General features: G+C 53.1%; 1 protein-coding gene across 5 annotated transcripts in view; it reads right to left on the minus strand.

The window, feature by feature from the left end:
• LOC133754351 (katanin-interacting protein-like) overlaps nucleotides 1–18,773 on the minus strand; it is a 113,792-nt gene that overhangs the window by 47,854 nt on the left and 47,165 nt on the right. For all 5 annotated transcript variants that reach the window (XM_062184831.1, XM_062184829.1, XM_062184828.1 and 2 more), the window contains one exon: nucleotides 4,726–4,802. In XM_062184831.1, the coding sequence (XP_062040815.1) occupies nucleotides 4,726–4,802 (77 nt within the window). The remainder of the gene's footprint in view (nucleotides 1–4,725; nucleotides 4,803–18,773) is intronic.

The raw sequence follows: 18,773 nt of genomic DNA on the forward strand, positions 1-18,773 counted from the left end.
GTTCAGGGTTGGGGTGGGGGGTGGAAGGAGAGGGACGGTGATGGGAATCACTGGCTTGGCAGTGGGCTTCCGACGGCCTTCCAGCACCTGTCTCACTTCATCCTTCAGTGGCCGGGAGACGTGGGTTCTTCCCGCTTTACAGATAAACGTCCCCAAGGCCAGAGCAGTCAGCTGAGCCAGGAACTGAGTTCTGGCCTGCAGGGCTCCAGAGCCTGTGCTCTCACCTAGCCCCTTCGGCATTTTTTTGCCTCCAACCCCAGGCATCACTGCACGGAGACTCCAAACAAGTGCAATTCATGCGAGGGAGCAAATACTCCCCTCTGAAGACTTCTTGGAGGTGGTGCCATTTCCAGCCAGCCTTGAAGGATGAAGAGAGGGAAGGCAGCGTAAAGCCTCTAGCAGTCACCTGGAGAGGCCAAGGGAGCATCATGTGGAGGGCGGAGCTCAGGACTATGACCTTGGGTGAGCCACTAACCCTCCCCAGACCCTATGTCCTCTTTGACAAGTGAGACAGTTGGGGCTGGTGCTGTGGCGTAGCGGGGAAAGCCACCACCTGCAGTGCCAGCATCCCATATGGACACTGGTTCAAATCCTGGCTGCTCCACTTCTGATCCAGCTCTCTGCTATGGCCTGGAAAGCAGCAGAAGATGGCCCAAGTCCTTGGGCCCCTGCACCCGTGTCAGAGACCTGGAGGAAGCTCTTGGCTTCAGAGCTCAGCCCCAGCCATCTGGGGAATGAACCAGTGGATGGAAGACCTCTGTCTACCTCCCCCTCTCTGTTAACTCTCCTTTCAAATAAATAAGTAAATCTTTAAATAAAAGAAAAGAAAAGAGACTGAGAAGGGCATGAGGCAGCCTGTGCCTCCACGGGCTGCCATGAGGACACAAAGGACAGTGAGTGAAGACCCCAGAGTAGACGCTGGCCGAGGGGAAGCAGGCAAAGATCTTGGTACTTTCCTCTGGGGCCAGCACGCACGGCTCCTGGACATGTTTCCCAATAGGTTTCCCTCCATCGATCTTTCTCAAGGATCAAATGATAGGAGCACTGCTGAGTGCCTGGACCTGCTGCACTGACTCCCTGGAGAGAGGTGGGATGGTCCCTGTGTCGCCAGCTCCTCGGGGGCAAGGGCCCTAACCTTGTCAGTGGCCCTCGACATCGCTTTGGGTGTGACTGCAGCTTGCATGTGGTGGAGTGACTGGAGTCACTAAGAGTCTGCAGGGATATGTGGCTGGTGGCGGGGGGACGGGGGGGAGGGGGGGCGCAGCAGGGTCTGTGCAGGGGTGAGGCAGGGCCTCCCCCTGCCCCATCCCACCCTTGTGTTCCCCCAGGGTCACCATCACTCCAGTAGTTAGAGGTGGCCTTGTGGCCAGGGTGCTCCCCAGGGACAGGTGCTGGGTGACGGGCACCTGGTCTCCCTGCTGCCCAGCAGCTCTCCCTCAAAACACAGCTGCTCAGGGCTCCTTTGGAAACACGGCCACTCCTTCTCCAACTCCATGCTTTGGTGGAACCCACTCCAACACCCAACTCAGCAGGGCAGCCAGCAGGACTCAGGGAGTGACTGGCTCGGGGTGAGAGCCCACCCGGCCGACAGGAAGGAACTAGAGGAACTACTCACTTCCCTCTGAGGTAGGATCTAAGCAGAGGCTTCCACTGGCTGCCCTGGCTACTGTGAGGGGAGCACCTGTCCCCTGGAAAAACGCCGGTGATAGATGCAGAAGGACTGACTTCGGTGATGGAATTTCAGCACTTACATCCAGGTATGCTTGAAGCCACAGTCTCAGGCTGCATTTCTTAACTTCAAGAGCCAGTAAACGGGGGCTGGCACTGTGCCATAGTGGGCTAAGCTTTTTCCTGCGGTGCCGGCATCCCATATGGGCGCTGGCTCGAGTCCTGGCTGCTCCACTTCCGATCCAGCTCTCTGCTATGGCCTGGGAAAGAAGTGGAAGATGGCCCAAGTCCTTGAGTCCCTGCACCTGCATCAGAGACCTGGAAGAAGCTCCTGGCTCCTGGCTTTAGATTGGCAGAGCTCTGGCCATTGAGGCTATCTGGGGAGTGACCCAGTGCGTGGAAGACCTCTCTCTCTCTCTCCCTTTCTGTCTGTAACTCTACCTCTCAAATAAGTAAATAAAATCTTAAAAAAAAAAAAAAAAAAAAAGAATCAGTAAACTGTTTCCTAGCAGCTGAAGTTCTTTGCTTTGGGTTTCTGTCTTACAACAAAGGAACACTAAATAAGGCAATCTGTGCGCTCCTCGCTCCTCGCTCCTCGCTGGCACCACTCCCCTCTTCCCACTAGATGGAATGGGATGCCAGAACTTAGGGGCCCTCGGTGAGACCTTGCTGAATCAAAGAACTGACGTCACCGGCCCTGATGGACAGACCTCTGCCAAGATCCCACCCCGTGATTGCACACCCTTTCCCGGGGTTGCACAGCCTGGGTTTCCGGCCCCCTCGACGCCCACTGTGAAGCTCAGAGACTGGTTTTCTGCCTGATTCTACACATTCCCAAGTCGACTGCAGCTTATTGCCCAATAAATGCCTCCTTAGTGCACTGAGGCCCTCTGGCAACTGTGCAGGATTCTGTCCTCTTGGGTATTTCTGACAACATGAAAATAAAACAGCTCCTCTATTTCCTGGTTGCAAGACCGTGGGCAAGTTGCTCATTGCTCCAGGCCTCCAATTCCTTTCTGTACAATGGGTATGATTACTATTTGCCCTGCTGGGCAGTGTGGAGATAAAATAAAAAGCCGGGCTGTGGTGTCTGGCCCACACTCTCCCTGACCAGAGCTCAGGCACCAAGACAGCACCCACTTGGAGCTGGCATTGTGCAGCAGGTTAGGCTGCCGCTTATGACACCGGTATCCCACAGGAGCGCACCAGTTCAAGTCCCGGCTGCTCTGCTTCCGATCCAGTTCCTGGCTAATATGCCTGGGAAAGCAGTGCAAGATGGTCTAAGTGTTTAGACCCCTTCTAGCCACATGGAGACCTGGATCAAGTTCCTGGCTCCTGGCTTCAGCCATTTGAGGAGTAAACCAGCAGACGGAAGATCTCTCTCTCTAATTCTGCTTTTCAAATAAATAAATAAACAAACCTTAAAAAAAAAAAAAAAAAAGATGGTTCCTGCTTGTAGACAGCACAAACTACCTCCACCCCCATCCCATTTGATGGCAGCTGTTTTGATTTATTTCTCATTGCCTTTGAGCTCCAACCTCATCTCTGGAAATTCTCGGGATGCTACCTGCGGGTCCCTCTTTAGCACATCTATCGATCCCCTCATTAACGGGAAGCCATTTGCTCCTAAAGAACAATGACACTCTCTCCCCAGACGCGTCACATGCACATGATTACAGCTGTCACCCAAGTGTGCGGTGGCACCACCCGGCCTGCCAGAATGGAATAAAAATGCCCTGCTCTGAGAAAATCTCACGTGGGGCTCATCAACATCCAAGCTGGCCCCAGGGTGGGTCCCTAGGCACAGAGGACAGTGCCTGCCATTTCAGGCCGGTCCCGGGAAGTTCACCCATTCAGAATTTTGTCCCTGGAAGGTGGTGCCACCTCACCAGGGGGCATCTGGCAATATGGGCAGATGTTGCCATGGACATAGGACTCTGGGTGGAATTGGGTAAAGAGGCTCCACTACACCGCACAGGACTACCTAGAGCCATAAAACGTGCCCAGCACCATGCGCCACCAGAGTAGCTGCTGACAACTACCAGCGGTCCAATTAGTCAGGCAAGCTGAATCCACACTCAGGACGACGGCCCTCCCCTCTTCCCTGCAAGCCCGCAAGTCCACGTTCCTAGCGCAAAGGCCCAAATTAGCCTCCCCCTCCTGGAAATCCGTCTTGTGGGCCTGCGGTGTTCTTCTGTTTATTTTGTGCCTACACTGGAATTCATTACCAACATTTGAAAACTCCAGAGGCTTCACAACACAGGTTTGGATTTGCAGCTTGTCTGGCAAACTCAGAGGATCCGGCCCCCTGGAGGCCCGTGTTCCCACAAACGGCTGACCTGAGCCGATCAGGCCCTGCTGTGGGAGCTCTTCGCTGGCCACCTGGCCCCCTCCTAGCACCCAGGTCGGCAAGGCTAACTTACGGCAAGTTTCCAGGCCTGCAGACAAACCACGGCGGCCTGAAAATGAGCTTTCTCTCTGCTCTGCCAAGGAACCACGTTCATGTTCACGATGCCTCTTTGGAAAACCAGAGGATGCTGCTGCGACCTCCCCTCCTCCCATCACCACACCCTGCACCTGCTGCAAGCTCTTCCAAACACCAGCACCCGCTTTACTTTAATGCCATCTCCACCTATCTCAAAATGCCGGTGTGAAAGGGCTCCGCCTTTACATAACACGGTGGCGTGATTACAGGCTCAGATTTCAAGGGACTGTCAAAGCCTGTGAGATCCCAGGCTGGGCTATTGTGCAGGCCCTGCCAAATTCCTTTTCCTGACAATCTTACCTTCTCCCCCAACAGAGGCGGGGAGGCAGGGGGTGGTACTTACACGTCCCACAGTTTGCTATGGCTCAATCAAAAGAGGCAATTAAAATCGGTGAATGGGGAACTAGGAGCCAGAGCCGGGCTGGCAGACAATGCTCTCAAGCCTCTGAGGGGAGGGTGGGCCTGCATCCCATTCCCACGTGAAGCAGAGCCTACGTGCTGTTAATAAATCTAAACAGATTTTTTTTTATTTGGCTAATAGCAAGGGCTGCCGACGGGCGGCTTCATCTTACCGGTTTCTCTGCTGAAGCGATATTAAATACTCATCATGTTTCTCATCAAAGTCTGTCACCATGTCCTTAGTGTAACCCTGAAAGGAAGAAACAGAGCCGTGTGACATCGGAATGCAGGGAAGTCTTCGCTGGGAGCCAGGGCGCCGCGCATCGCGCCCAGCGGCAGTGGCGACCTTGATGAAGGCCCAGCTCCCTGGGCGCGTCACTCTGGCGACCTGGAGCCCCGGAGATCAGCTGATGGCCCAGCGGGTCTCACACGCACACAGCTTTCATCATCTTCACAGAGGAGAAAGTTGAGTCCCCAGCGTCGCTACTGTTTGTCCCTCCTGGTGCCCCAGAAAAACTGCGTCTCGGACAAGAGGGGGGCTTCATGGTTTTCTCACTTGGTGATGGCAATCATTATGACCAGATGCGACCTGAATCAGCTGTTTAAAAGGGGGGCTCCTTCTCTCCTGGCCGCTGCAAGAGAACCTCAGGCTAACTATAAACCATGGAGTCATTACAGAAATAGATGGCCCCCCAGAGCACAGGCTCCTATGGAGGGGATGTTTGTGGTTCCCTGGCACCGGATCTGGATTGCCTGCAGGAAACATCCACACCTTCTGGCAGCTCACTTCCCTCCTGACATGCCCTTGAATGTGCCTTTGTTCTCCTCTGGAGCCCCATGGCCTTGGCCTTGCCAATCAACACACTCCTCCCCCACCAGCCACCAAGACCCAAGTCAGCCCCGGGGCTCTGCGGATACCCTTGGGAAAGAGATGCTCTCTTTCTCCTGGGGGAGCTTGAGCTGATGAGCTGCAGGCCTGGAACTGCCCAAGAATGAAACTGGGAAAAAGGACAGCAGAGGCAGGCACTGGGCATAGCAGTTTAAAGCACCGCTTGGGACGCTCACATTCTGTATCAGTGCTAGGGTTCAAGTCCTGCCTCTGCTCCCAATCCCAGCTCCCTGCTAATGCACACCCTGAGAGGCAGCAGGCGATGGTTCATCTTGATGGGTCCTTGCTACTCATGTGGGAGATAGGACTGACTTCCTGGCAAGCCAGGCCACAGTTGCAGGCATTTGGGGAATGAAGTAGTGAATGGACAATCCCTCTTTCTCTCTCTCTCTCTGCATTTCATAAACAAATAGCAGATCCAACACAGGGCCAGAGAGATTCCTCATGATGTAAGTTGAGCCCCTGGAGGCACTCCATGCCTTTAGTTATCTGGACAACTCAGCTATTGCTTGATAAGTTTCAGCTGAGTTTCTATTATCCCTAGTCAACGATTTTAGGAACTACGCCAAGATCTGACCATCAGACTTAACCCCTATTATGACTTAGTACAGCTTCACGGAGGAATAATTAATATATAATCAACTATAAGGGGCCGACACTGTGGCTCACTTGGCTAATCCTCCGCCTGTGGCGCCAAAATCCCATATGGGCTCCAGGTTCTAGTCCCGGTTGCTCCTCTTCCAGTCCAGCTCTCTGCTGTGGCCCGGGAGGGCAGTGGAGGATGGCCCAAGTGCTTGGGCCCCTGTACCTGCATAGGAGACCAGGAAGAAGCTCCTGGCTCCCGGCTTCGGATCGGTGCAGCGCTGGCCGTGGCGGCCATTTGGGGAGTGAACCAACAGAAGGAAGACCTTTCTCTCTGTCTCTGTCTATAACTCTACCTATCAAATAAAATATATATTATATATATATATAATCAACTATGCCTATCTCAAGGGACCCAGGCACACACCAAGATAGCCCTCCACTGACATGATAGGGGCTCATCTGGATGTTTCCTTCTATCCATAATATACATAGATACCCAGCTACACACAAATACACACAGCTGCTTTCAAACAAAACGAACTCGGACTATAAATGATGCATTGCAATCTGCTGTTTCTTAAATAACTTTTGGCCAAGAAATGGATTGAAGATACAGTATCACCTTGGTACGGGGTCACAAGTTACCACAAATTAAAGAGGTGAGGATTTAATTGATAGGTAGGACATCTGTAACGGAAATGCAATTTGTGAGGGAATTCTAATGACTATCACAGCACACGGGGGCTGGGGGGAGAGGAGGGAGAAGACAATCCCATCATTCTTTTCTTCTCCAAATCTGTCTTTAACCCCAGTATTCCACTAGAACACTCCCCAAGGCTGAATCAGGATCGCCTTAGCTACATACATTGTCTCTTCTCTCCACCCTTTCCAACCGCTCCAGGCCAGGGGGAACTGCCGAGGCGCCCTTCCCCAGGCTGCCCTCTTACCCTCCCCGGTCTACAGGACTGCACAAGCTCTCTGCCTGCCCTTGCATCCTTGCCCCAGGTGAGGACAGTCAGCATCTGCCTGTCTCTTCCTATCTGCTTCCCCCTCTGATCGGGAAACAAGACCCTGTGGACGGGGCACCCAGAGGTCGATCTGCCATCAGCGCGGACAGCCAACCTGCTCTTTCTCCTCCCATTTCCTAGATGAGCCCAGCTTATTGCCATCTGCTTCCCTCCTCCTGTGTCACCTCCACTTCTCCTCCTTGAGTCCTTCCTCTCTGTCCCCACGCATTAGTTAGCTTTTTACTACTGGAAAAAATACCCCGGAGTAGCTGCTGCTTTTTTTTTTTTTTTTAAGTTTTATGATTTTGAAAGGCAGAGTTATAGAAAGGGAGGTCGTCCATCTGCTGGTTCATTCCCCAGATGGTTGCAAAAACCAGGGCTGGGCCAGGCTGAAGCCAGGAGCTGGTTGGGAAGTAGAGCAGCCAGGACTTGAACTGACGCCCATAGGGGATGTGCCACAGCGCCTTCCCCGCCACCCCAGCCCCCCGCCTCCCGGGCCCGAGTTGCTTCCTAGGAAGGAAGAGGCTTGTATTTTGGAAGTTCACAGTCCAAGACTGGGCAAGCCTCATTGGTTCAGGCATCTGGAGAGGACAGAAGATAGGGAGAGAGGACCCCACGGCAATCCAAGCAGAGACATAGGAAACACCCTCTACATCTACCACCTCTTAGTCTCTCCTAACAAAGCCATCACGATTTGCTCCACCCTAGCAGCTGAATCCAATTCCGTCACTTCTCAAAGGTCCCACCTACAGACACCGTAATTGGATGAAGCCTCCACCCTAATCCACTGACCACTAACCACTGACAGTTAACCTAAGACGGCGGTTTACATGTCAGCGTGAGTTTGGGGAACCAAAGCCTGCTCAAACCCTAACTCCCTTTGAGAACAGGATGCAGTGCCCTCATTGTCTCTCCTGATGTCTCTGGAGCCTGAGTTCCCTGGAGCTTCCTGCTGGCTGATCTGACCACTAGGAAATGAGCAATAATACGGAAGGAGGGTACTATGAAATTACAGGAAAGTATAAAAACAAAACAAAAAAGAAAAAGCTAGCAGTGACTTTCCCTGGCTTTCTGAGGTGCCCATGGAGATTACTCGGGCCCTGCTGGGACTGAGCCCTGCCTCACCCCGCACTGTGGCAAGCACAGGAGACCTTGGCCCTGGGGAAGAAGTGGTTTGCAGGCTACTGAGTCCAGGGAGGATTCTCGGTTCCTTCCAGAACAACAACATGTGTACTGTGCAAACAGTTTTATGTGGCATTTCCGTATCCACGTTTCTCCTTTGATCTTCACAGCAGCTCTTGAAGTGGTTATTATTACCCCATTTGAGATACAAGGAGACCCATCCACGCAGCCTTCTGGAACACGGAGCCTACTCCATGGCAATTTACGTAACCATTTTGAAATAGGAAAATGACCACGGATGTATTAAGGTGTGGAATGAGACTTCCAGTGACATTTTTAGATGAAATGCAGGACTTCAAAGACATGTCCATCAGTAAGGGGCCACTCAGGGCTGTCACCTCAGACCCTCCACGGGAGGCATTATCTCTCCTCCGCCAGGATGGAGATAGCATCAGAAAGACTAGAAGCCTCCTAAACACTGACATGCATACAAGTCACCTGGAATTGCAGGGAAATGCAGAACCTGACTCAGTAGCTCTGGGGAGGGCCCAAGCATGAATTTATTTATATATATATATATATATATATATATATATATATATATATATTATTTGAGAGAGAGAGAGAGATCCCATCCACACCCCAAATGCCTGCAACAGCCAGGGCTGGGACAGCTCAATCCAGGTCCCCCACATCAGTGGCAGAAACTCAACCATTCGAGCCACGCTGCTGCCTCCCAGGGTTGGCATTAGCAGGAAGCTGGAGTCGGGAGCCACAGCCAGGTATGGAACCCAGGAAATCTGAAGTGGGACGCAGGAGTCCTAACTGCTAGGCTAAATGTCTGCCCCCCACACCTGCACTTCCAATGAGCTCCTGGGTAAGGCTCACTTGAGTAGCAAGGCCCCTGCGCTAGTTGACCTTACTCCCCACTACTGATAATACCCTCACCTCTAGCCAGACTGTCTCTGAACTTGAGTCAGGAAGAACATGAAGTCTAGACATGGTTCCAAGGCACAATGCTGCCACTTAGCTTCCTTATCTGTAAAATGGGAGTAACAGCAGTAGCCGTCCGGTTGGACTTTTGTTTCCATGATGGGGATAACTGTTTTTTGTTTTTGTTTTTTTTTTTTTTGACAGGCAGAGTGGACAGTGAGAGAGAGACAGAGAGAAAGGTCTTCCTTTACCGTTGGTCCACCCTCTAATGGCTGCTGCAGCCAGTGCGCTGCGGCCGGCGCACCGCGCTGATCCGAAGCCAGGAGCCAGGTGCCCCTCCTGGTCTCCCATGCAGGTGCAGGGCCCAAGGACCTGGGCCATCCTCCTCTGCACTCCCGGGGCACAGCAGAGAGCTGGACTGGAAGAGGAGCAACCGGGACAGAATCCGGCACCCCGACCAGGACTAGAACCCAGTGTGCCGGCGCTGCAAGGCGGAGGATTAGCCTATTGAGCCGCGGCGCCGGCCGGGGCTAACTGTTGATTGGATGCAGTGATGGTGGAAAGGACTTAGCGTGGTACCTGGCCCTATAAAGTTACAGCTGCACTTACAGAATTCCATCATGGGAACAGCACTACCTAGAGCCCTTCCCCTTGCCAGCTCCTAACCCAGTGCCTTCACCATTCCATTCCCTGTCCTAGTCCACCCCTCCCCATGCCCTTCCATTCTCCACTCAGACTCTCCAAGGCCCAGCTCAGTCCCCAAAGTCTCCACGAAGTCCTCCCCTCATCCCCACTCACTGCAGTTCTTCCTGAAACCCTGCAATTAGTATTAAATTATATACAACACGGTGTGAAATAGTATGTAATTAAGTGCTAACTTGCTAGCACTTAACTACAGTCTGTATTGCTCCCTAATTACCTGGGGATTTGGAGCCTGGGGGTGAGTCTCTCCTGAGACTCAGTGTCCTCGTCTGTCAAACGGGGGTATTTAATCCGCTCTACCCCACAGGGCAGCTACAGAGATTACGACGAGACAAGTGCAGGTAATACAGGGTCCTTTTCCTTCTTCTTGAGTCTCCAGGTGGATGACAAACTCCCGGGGGCAGACTGTAGCATGGGGAAGGAGAGGACATGACACGGGGAGCCAGGACAGCCGGGCTCTGGGCCTAGCTTCCCTGCTGCCTGGCTTCTTGATGCTAACTGCATAGGGCGCCTAAGCATTCCCTGTGTGTCAACATCACTAACCCTTTCCACACCTAACCTGGCGAATGCTCAGCACAACTCTAGGTCACACACCAGCCGCTGCCTCTCACTAGCCTGGCACACTTCATTCTGCTGAGGTTTTAGTTTGTTGTCTAGAATGGAGGGATGTACATTCAAGGCACCCAACAGAGGGGTGGCGGCTCTGCAAAATGCCAACTTTATCACCATTGCTTTTCAGCAAATGTTTATCAAGTGCATACCCTATGGCCGACCCCTTTAAGGATGTAGGCAGGGTTTACCAGAAGCTCTGAGCTAGTGTATATTCAGATTCCAACTTGCCTGTGTGGACAGTACTTAACCTATGGTCCATGGTCCAGGGCCACACTGCATGACCCCCAGGCATGTCGGGTATGGTGTGCAAAGTGCTCCCTCTGCTGCACATGTGCAGGCTGCAACTGCAATGGAGCATGCAAGCTCTCACCACTGCTGAGAACACCCATTCAGTGGAATGCACAGGGGCCAGCATTGTGACACAGCTAAGCCGCTGTCGGCGACCCAGGAAGCCCACATCAGAATGCCGGCTTGAGTCCCAGCCACTCCACTTCTGATCCAGCTCCCTGCTAATGTTCCTAGGAAGGCAGCAGAAGATGGTACAAGTAACTGAGCCCTGCCACTCATGGAGTTTCTAGGCCTGGTTCTGCCTGCCCTAGATCTGGCTGTTGTGATCATTTGGGGAGCTAACCGGCAGATGGCAGATCACTCTTCTCTCTGTGTCTCTTCCTCTTTCACTCTGCCTTGCAAATAAATAAATAATTTTTTTTAAAGGTAGAGTCAAAGAGAGAGAGAGGGAGAGACACAGACAAAGGCCTTCCATCTGCTGGTTCACTCCCCAAATGGCCACAATGGCCAGAGCTGGGCTGATCTGAAGCCAGGAATCAGGAGCTTCTTCTGGGTTTCCCATGTAGGTACAGGGGTCCAAGCACTTGGGCCATTTTTCACAGAATTTGCAGGCCACAGCAGAGAACTGGGTCAGAAAAGGAGCAGCTGGGACACAAACCAGCACCCATATGGGATGTTGGCGCTGCAGGCAGAGGCTTAGCTATGTACACCACAGTACTGGCCCCCAAATAAATAAATCTTAAATAAATAAATAAATAAAGGTATGCACAAGGGTGTTTGAGTCTCAGGGTCCAGAACCTTCATCAGCCTACTTAAGGCACCTGTGACCCACAAAAGGGGAGAAATAATTCTAACAAAACACACAAAATGTAGCAACGGTCAGAATGAGAGGACAAGGCAGGTCTCTGAGGGCTCAGGCAGGCCCCAATCCTTGCAGCCATTCTCAACGCCTCCCTCCCTCCCCCCCCCCCCCCCCCGCACACTGCATCCATCAGCTCCACCTGAAAACTACTGCATACAGCCCCCACCCCCGCCCTTAACCACAGAGGATGCGTTCCCAGACCCCAGGGGGAGTACCAACCCTACACACACCGCACTGAGCAGCTTCTCCGTGGCCTATCCGAATTGCCAGCATCACCACTCTTGCGCGCTGAGGCCAAATGAAGTAAAATAAGGGTTCTGTGAACAAAAGCCCTGCTAGACTGCAACAGTAGACATGAGATGGCTTACGGGCGGGCAGCCTACACAGCGTGGACACACTGGACAAGGAATGTTTCACGTCCTGGGCAGGACAGAACAGGAGGGTGTGGGGTTTCATCCTGCCACTCAGGGACCTCCTGGAGCTTTCCATGTAGGGTTTACAGTCCTCACCAAAACTCAGAAAGGGAAGCCGTGGATAAGGGGAAACTACCCTATCCAAAATCTACCATTTCCCTGCCTCCCCTCCCACACTGGCCGCCTGCACCGCCTTCGTCCTGCTGTCAGCGCTCCTTACTGCACACAGGGGCCAGAAGATTTAAAGCGGAATCATGTGGCTCCAGCTCAGGACTCCATGTGGATTCTCGTCCCCCTCAGAGTCAAGGACAAGGCCCTCTCAGGGCCCTGTACACGGGATCTCAATTCCCGCCTCTGGCCTGCCTGCCACTGCTCCACTCTTCCTCCTCATCCCAGTACTGCCAGCACCCATGAGTCCCTCCACTCGGAGTGCTCTGTTGCCAGGAAACTGCCCCACCTGCAGACCTTCTTCAAGACTTGGCCCTGCTGGTGTTGTGACACAATGAGTAAAGCCGCCTCCTGTTGACACCAGTATTCCATTTCGAAGTACGGGTTCAAGTCTCGGCTGTTCCACTTCTGATCCAGCTCTCTGCTAATGAGCCTGGGAAAGGAGCAGAAGATGGCCCAAGTGCTTGGACCCCTGCCATGCATGTGGGAGACCCGGATGGAGTTTCTGGCTCCTGGCTTTGCCCTGGCTTGTGGCTTGTGGCAATTTGAGGTAGTGAACCAGCAAATGAACAGCCTCTGTTAATCTGCCTTTCAAACACACACACACACACACACACAAAACAAGAAACAAAAAGGCCTCCTGCTCAGTGAGGTCTTCCCTGACCACTGTAAGCTGTGCACATACAGCACCTGCCTTTCAAACCCTGCTGACACAACGTCCAATTTACCTTCCATGTACGAGGCCTCCGCGTGGTTCCTATGCTAGAATGAAAATCCTTGGATGCCAGAGAGCTCTGTCTGTTTTGTGCCTGGTGTGTTCCAAGCCCCCAGAACAGTACCTGACCACGAGGGGGGCCCTTTGATAAGTACTGTCTGAAAGCAGACTGGGATTTGAAAGTGGAAAAGGTTGCCTGGGCAGCAAGCAAGGGGCAGGGCCTCCGGGCAGCAGGACGAGCACCTGCATGGGTTTGGGGACCAGACACAGAATGAGCTGCTCACCGACCAGGCAGAGGCAGTGCCCAACTTCACCAAGGAGGGATTAGCAGGTCTGAGCTATGGCCAGTGAACAGTCTAAGGAGTTGAGATGTGACATGAAGGCAAATTCTCATTGTCGCTCTTGCTACCCTTGTCATTGTTACCCCTAATGCTAGCCCTAGAAGAGGCGTAGAATTTTATCAATGGCCATGTTATTAATTCTCTCTGGGGGCAAAAGAAAAAAAAAAAGGGAAAACTGAATTGGAAAGAAACATCATAAATCAGTTATACTTAAAGACGCGCAACAGACTCCATATTTCAGGGATCACGTATTCCTCTGAGGCCAGAATATTGGAATTCTCCTAAACGTGGCTGATTTAGTGAGTGCGGAGGCCTGCGCTGCATTAACGAGTTGTTGAGAGTGAGCACAGAGTCGGCAGCCAGGGCTTGCGGACGCTGTAGCTCCACCTCGCAGGCAGCAGCCCCCGGCAGAGAAAAACAGCACCTCAGAGTGCGTTAACAAGGAGGCTGCCAGACGCAGCATCTGCAGCCAGGACGGGGTTCACAGGGCCCCTTCACAGTCCTGGGTTCCAGCAACCCCACCCCCTCCCCCAGCTCCACACCTTTTTTTTTTAAATTAATTAATTTATTTGAAAGGCAAAGAGTGAGAGAGAGGTCTTCCATCTGCTGGTTCACTCCCCAAACCAAATGGCCACAACAACCAGGGCTGGGTCAGGCTGAAGCCAGGAGCCAGGAACTCCATCCTGGTCTCCCATCATGGGTGGCAGGGACCTAAGTCCTTGGGCCAACCTCCACTGCTTTCCCAGTCACATTAGCAAGGAGCTGGATCGGAAGCAGAGCAGCCGGGACCTGAACCAGTGTTCTGATGTGGGATGTCGCTGTCCCAAAGCAGCGACTTAATCTGCTGTGACATAGCTCCACGTTAGCTGAGGGACAATTTATGAGTAATAAGAGAATGTTCCTGGTTCCTGGGGCCCAGCTCTCTGGGCCGCCCATATGCTCTCTGTGGGTGCTTAGTCAGGTCCCACAATAATCCTGTGCTCTGGGAGCACGCCCCCATTTCACAGAGGAGAAAACTGAGGCCTACAAAGCTGCAGCAAATTGCCTGAAGGCCATGCCTGGAGACAGCAGATGCATGATTTTTGTTGGCTCAGTTTCTGTTCCTTTTCTCCTGGTTACATCACCTTGGTTTCCCTTTGGAAAACCCCTGTCCTCCATCCTCAACCCACACAGCGCACACGGAGAACACGCCCACGCTCCAAGGGCAGGCACATGACCCATGCCAGGCCAGGTGCGTGCCCAGCCAACAGACTAACCCAGGCATCGGGTGAGCTTGCTGGTAAAGTCTCCCTCTGACATAACTAGTTCCACGAGGAAACATTGCCCCAAGTGACATCCACACAGAGGCGGCAGAGTCAAGGATGGTGAGAAACAGACCTGAAGGGACCCCGATCCTCGCAACAGTGGTCAGGACTTGGATCCAGCCATGCCTGGACTATTCAGGCGCATGGCCCAATATGTTCATTTCTTCCCTCAAACCGGCTTGAATCATGTGTGCGTGTGCGTGTGTGTGCGTGTGTGTGTGTGTGTGTGTGTGTGAGAGAGAGAGAGAGAGACCTGAGTCCTGGGAGGCACAGAGGTAGGGCTCATACTCAGCAGTGTCTGAACTAAACGAATCAGAGGAATCCAAGGAATCAGAGAAGCATTTACTAGAGGATTAAATGACACCTTAATGAATGCTCTCAGTGGCCCTACCCCCAGGAAAAGGCAACACAGACGTCCCTGCCAATACAAACCCCTACTCTTCCTTCAAAACCTGCCCTGAAAGACAGCCCCTCTGTTGTGGCGATTCTGTTGCGTCCCAGTGCTGGGTGCTAAGTCCATAGGGAATATTAGTCCAATGAAAAGCTGTTAGGCTAAGCCTATTTGCACTACATTTGCTAATACTTCGCCCAAAAGCAACCACAAACACTTTGTATCCAGTGTTCTTAATGTTGCAAACAAAAGCCAGGCAACAGAGACCTAAAGCGGTGGCTGATACTGCCCCCTTCAGGTGGAAAGAAAGACAAGAAAACGCTGCAGCAAACATTCGCATTCCTGGAGTCTGGGGGGTGGGTTATGTCCTAACAAAATATTGCATGCTGTGCACACGCCTGGTGGCTCGTCGGAGGCGGAGTCTGCGTTATCTCTGAGTGTCTTAGCCTCACACTTATTACTACCTTTCCTGCTATGTTCCTCTCTTTACCACTACCAATGTATACATGGAGGCCCAGAATCTATTTCTTAGATTCCAGGACAAAAGACACTGTATTTTTAGGAATATGTTTTCTTCCACAGCTCCCTGAAAAACTCATTTTCAATACAAATCTGATGGGAAATAATCAGCATTGCTTTTTATGCTCAGGGAAGTTTTCTTGCGAGATTGCAATTGTGTATTATCAACTCTCTTATCCTGGCAAATAGAGAAGACTTTGTAAATCCTGAATGAGTTTACGTTAAAAAGGAAACTTTCCATTAATGCCGTAAATATAAAATCATTAGCGCGTGCCATAAATAGAAGGTAAGTACAGACATAAATACAGAGCTGCTAAGACAGGGAAGGCCGCCAGGCCCCCTGAGCAAAGCACACGCAGCGGACCGAGTTCACACAACCTTGGGGGGGGGGGGCGGGGATTCTCACAGTTGTTCAGTGTTTAATGAGCACCTGCTCTGGCCAGGCCCTGATCTGGACAATGCAGACAACAAGGAGCACAGGTCTCTGAGGTCATGGGTGTGTGTGCTAGTGATGATCTGAGAAGGGAGTCAGCACATGGGAGAAGTCTGTCTCTCTCTCTCTGCTTCCCAAATACTCAACACTTCAAGAAGTAAGTACCGCGAATACAGCATGTCCATGGCCAAGTGTTATGGAGTGTGGGACGGAGGGGAGAGGCTGTTTTCGGCCAGGGGCATCAGAGAAGGCAGGAGGTGAACCCCTGAGGGGATCCAGACACAGGGGGTTTCTAGGAGGGTGCTGAGGTTGGGGTGTGCTCAGCGTGTCTTTGGAGGTGCTCAGAGTCCAGTGTGGCCAGAAGAGGGGCTGGGACTCCTGCCACATCCGAGGTAGCCCAGGAGCTGCTGGGGGCTTTGGGTAGAGCTGACCTCATCTCCCCTAAGTCTCATGCAAGTCCTGAAGTTACTAAGGTGAAGGCTAAGGCCAAGGCCAAGGCCAAGGCCAGAGCAGCTCAGCAGGGTTGAGGCCGCCCCGCTCCTTAGGAGAGCCGGGAGAGGGTCCGGGTCGGCACTGCACAGCCTGTGACAGTGACGGAGCAGGCCAGCACTGCTTCCACATTGCTAGGCCAGGCCGGTGCTGTCAGCAACACTGACGGAGGGCAGCTGCCACCTGTCACAGCCTGTCAGTCCTGCAGGACAGGACAGGCGCCTGCCGGCAGAGTGGCGGCCATGGCTGAATCCGTCTCCATCCACCCGATTTGCATCAGGGAACTTTTCCTTCTCAGGGAATGGACTGCCCAACCAGCATATCCTTCCCAAGATGGCGCCCATCCCCACATGTTGCCCCTGGCCCTGAAGAGGGAGGAGCCTACTTCTCCTGCTGATTTTCTACAGCTCCTCCTGGTTGGGCCTTGTGCCGAGGATTACAGACAGAGATGAACTTAGTCTGGCCCCGACCCCATCCCAGTAGGCTGTTTCTCCAGCCTTCAATGCCCCCCCACCCACCCAAGAGTGAGCAGGTTTGGCCCAGGGCCTTCTCTTCCAGGAGCCTCTCCTGATTGCCCCAGCCCTGAGAGCATCTCTCCTCCTTTGTCTGTGGTCTCCCCAAGCCCCCATGGGGATGCCAGATGCACGGGGCCACGGGCAGTGCCAGCTTGTTTGCTCCTCATCTCCCAGCACCACATGGGTTCCTGGCATTTGCAAGGAGCTTATGAGGGATTTGTTGATGGGAAGGAAGGAGGAGGAGCACGAGGAAAGGCAGGGCGGAAGGCCAAGTCACCATCCTCAAAGAGCATGGAGACGGGAAAGCTGGTGCTCTAGGGCAGAGCGGGAGGTGCTACAGAAAGGAGGCGCCCAGCCACATGGGCAGTGGCTGTGCTCAGGGGTCTGGCTGTACTCTGCGGGGCCTGTGCAGGATTCTGACAGAGCGCTGAAGTGCCAAGGGGCTCACCTGGAGGGTGGGGAGGCCCTGGGAGGGGCTAGGAAGACACACAGGAAGGGAACGGCATGTGCCCAAGCAGCGTGCAAGAGACCCTGGAGCCTGGCTCGGGGCTGGGATGGAGTGGGCTCAAAGAACGCTGCTGGATCCCGGCTTTGGACATCGTGGGCCCGCTTTAGGCTCGGTGAGGGCAAAGGTGCTGAGGGAGACCTCGCTCTCAAGTCCAGGGCAGCTAGGTGGGGTTCAAGGGCCCCAGATGGGACTCATGCTTGCACACCCCACAGTCACGATTTTGGCCATGTGAGATAAGGTCCATCGTGAAATATAATGTAAGTTCCCTCTCACCACCGCCCCCATCCCCTCCCTGACTGTCTAGGACTCTGTTCTGTTAAATAAGATTATTGTAGGAGGCCATGGATTTATTTGGACTTGGCACTGTGCATGGGTCCAACAGACCAAGCCAGTACAGAGTTTAATTGCAATCACAGAGCTCTACTCTGTTGCAGGAGGGCCCGTGGCCTACTAACTAAGCTATAAACAATGAACTAGTTAAGCTGCAACCAGCCAACTGGTCGACTAAGCCGTGGCCAATTAAATTGTTTTCTAGTCTCTTCTTTGTTCTACAAATGCTGTCTGATCACACCCAGGGCTGGTGTCTCAGAACCTGCTCTGGTTCTGGGAGCTGCCTGACTCAAATTGTTTTGGTTTTGCTCAAATAAACACTACTGAATTTAATTGGTCTAAGGAATTTTCCCTTTTCCCAGCTCCTTTGCTGCCTACTTTCTCCCAGATGGATGGCGCACCTCCAATCCTGTCCCAAGACACACTCCCTGGCCTCACGGAGCCAGCGGTCTAGTGAGTGAGCAAGGCAGATTTTAAACAAGTCCACCCCCGACGCCCCCAACCATCAAATGCATGATGCCAACGTCACGGAGGTGGAGGTGCATGTTATATGAGAGGAATGAAAAGGGAGACCTGACTATGCATGCCTGACGAGGACAGATGAAGCCTCCCAACGGATGACAACACAACCAAAACCTGCAGCCTGCACAAGTGAAGTAGAAGAGAGAGGAGAGTGAGCCCAGCAAAGTGGAACTCACGTGAAGGCCATGGACCAGCCCGAGCAATCAGAGTAGGCGCAGGAAGGCCAGCGGGGTTGCAGCCCGGGAGTCAAAGGGAGCAGCCGGCAATGACCACAAGAATCATGTGGCCATGGCAGGGAGCACTGGCCTGACACCCGGACCCCAAGGAAGCTACGTTGTGTTACTGGAGGGGTGGGTGGGAGTTGGAACAAGGGTTGGGGTGGCCAAGAGTGGGTGCTGGGAGCAGGCAGGAGGCTGCTTCAGGTGCTCTGACCACAGGGGTCCCCAGCCTGGAGGAGATAGGGAGAAGGGATTTTCAGGGCCACGGCAAGTGCCTAGTGACGGGCTGGGAAGAGGTGGCGGTAGGGAAGCAGGTAATGCGGATGAGTCTGGCTCTGGCCTGTGGAACTGGAAG

This window comes from Lepus europaeus (genome assembly GCF_033115175.1).
Source record: "Lepus europaeus isolate LE1 chromosome 21 unlocalized genomic scaffold, mLepTim1.pri SUPER_21_unloc_7, whole genome shotgun sequence".
NCBI lineage: Eukaryota > Metazoa > Chordata > Mammalia > Lagomorpha > Leporidae > Lepus > Lepus europaeus.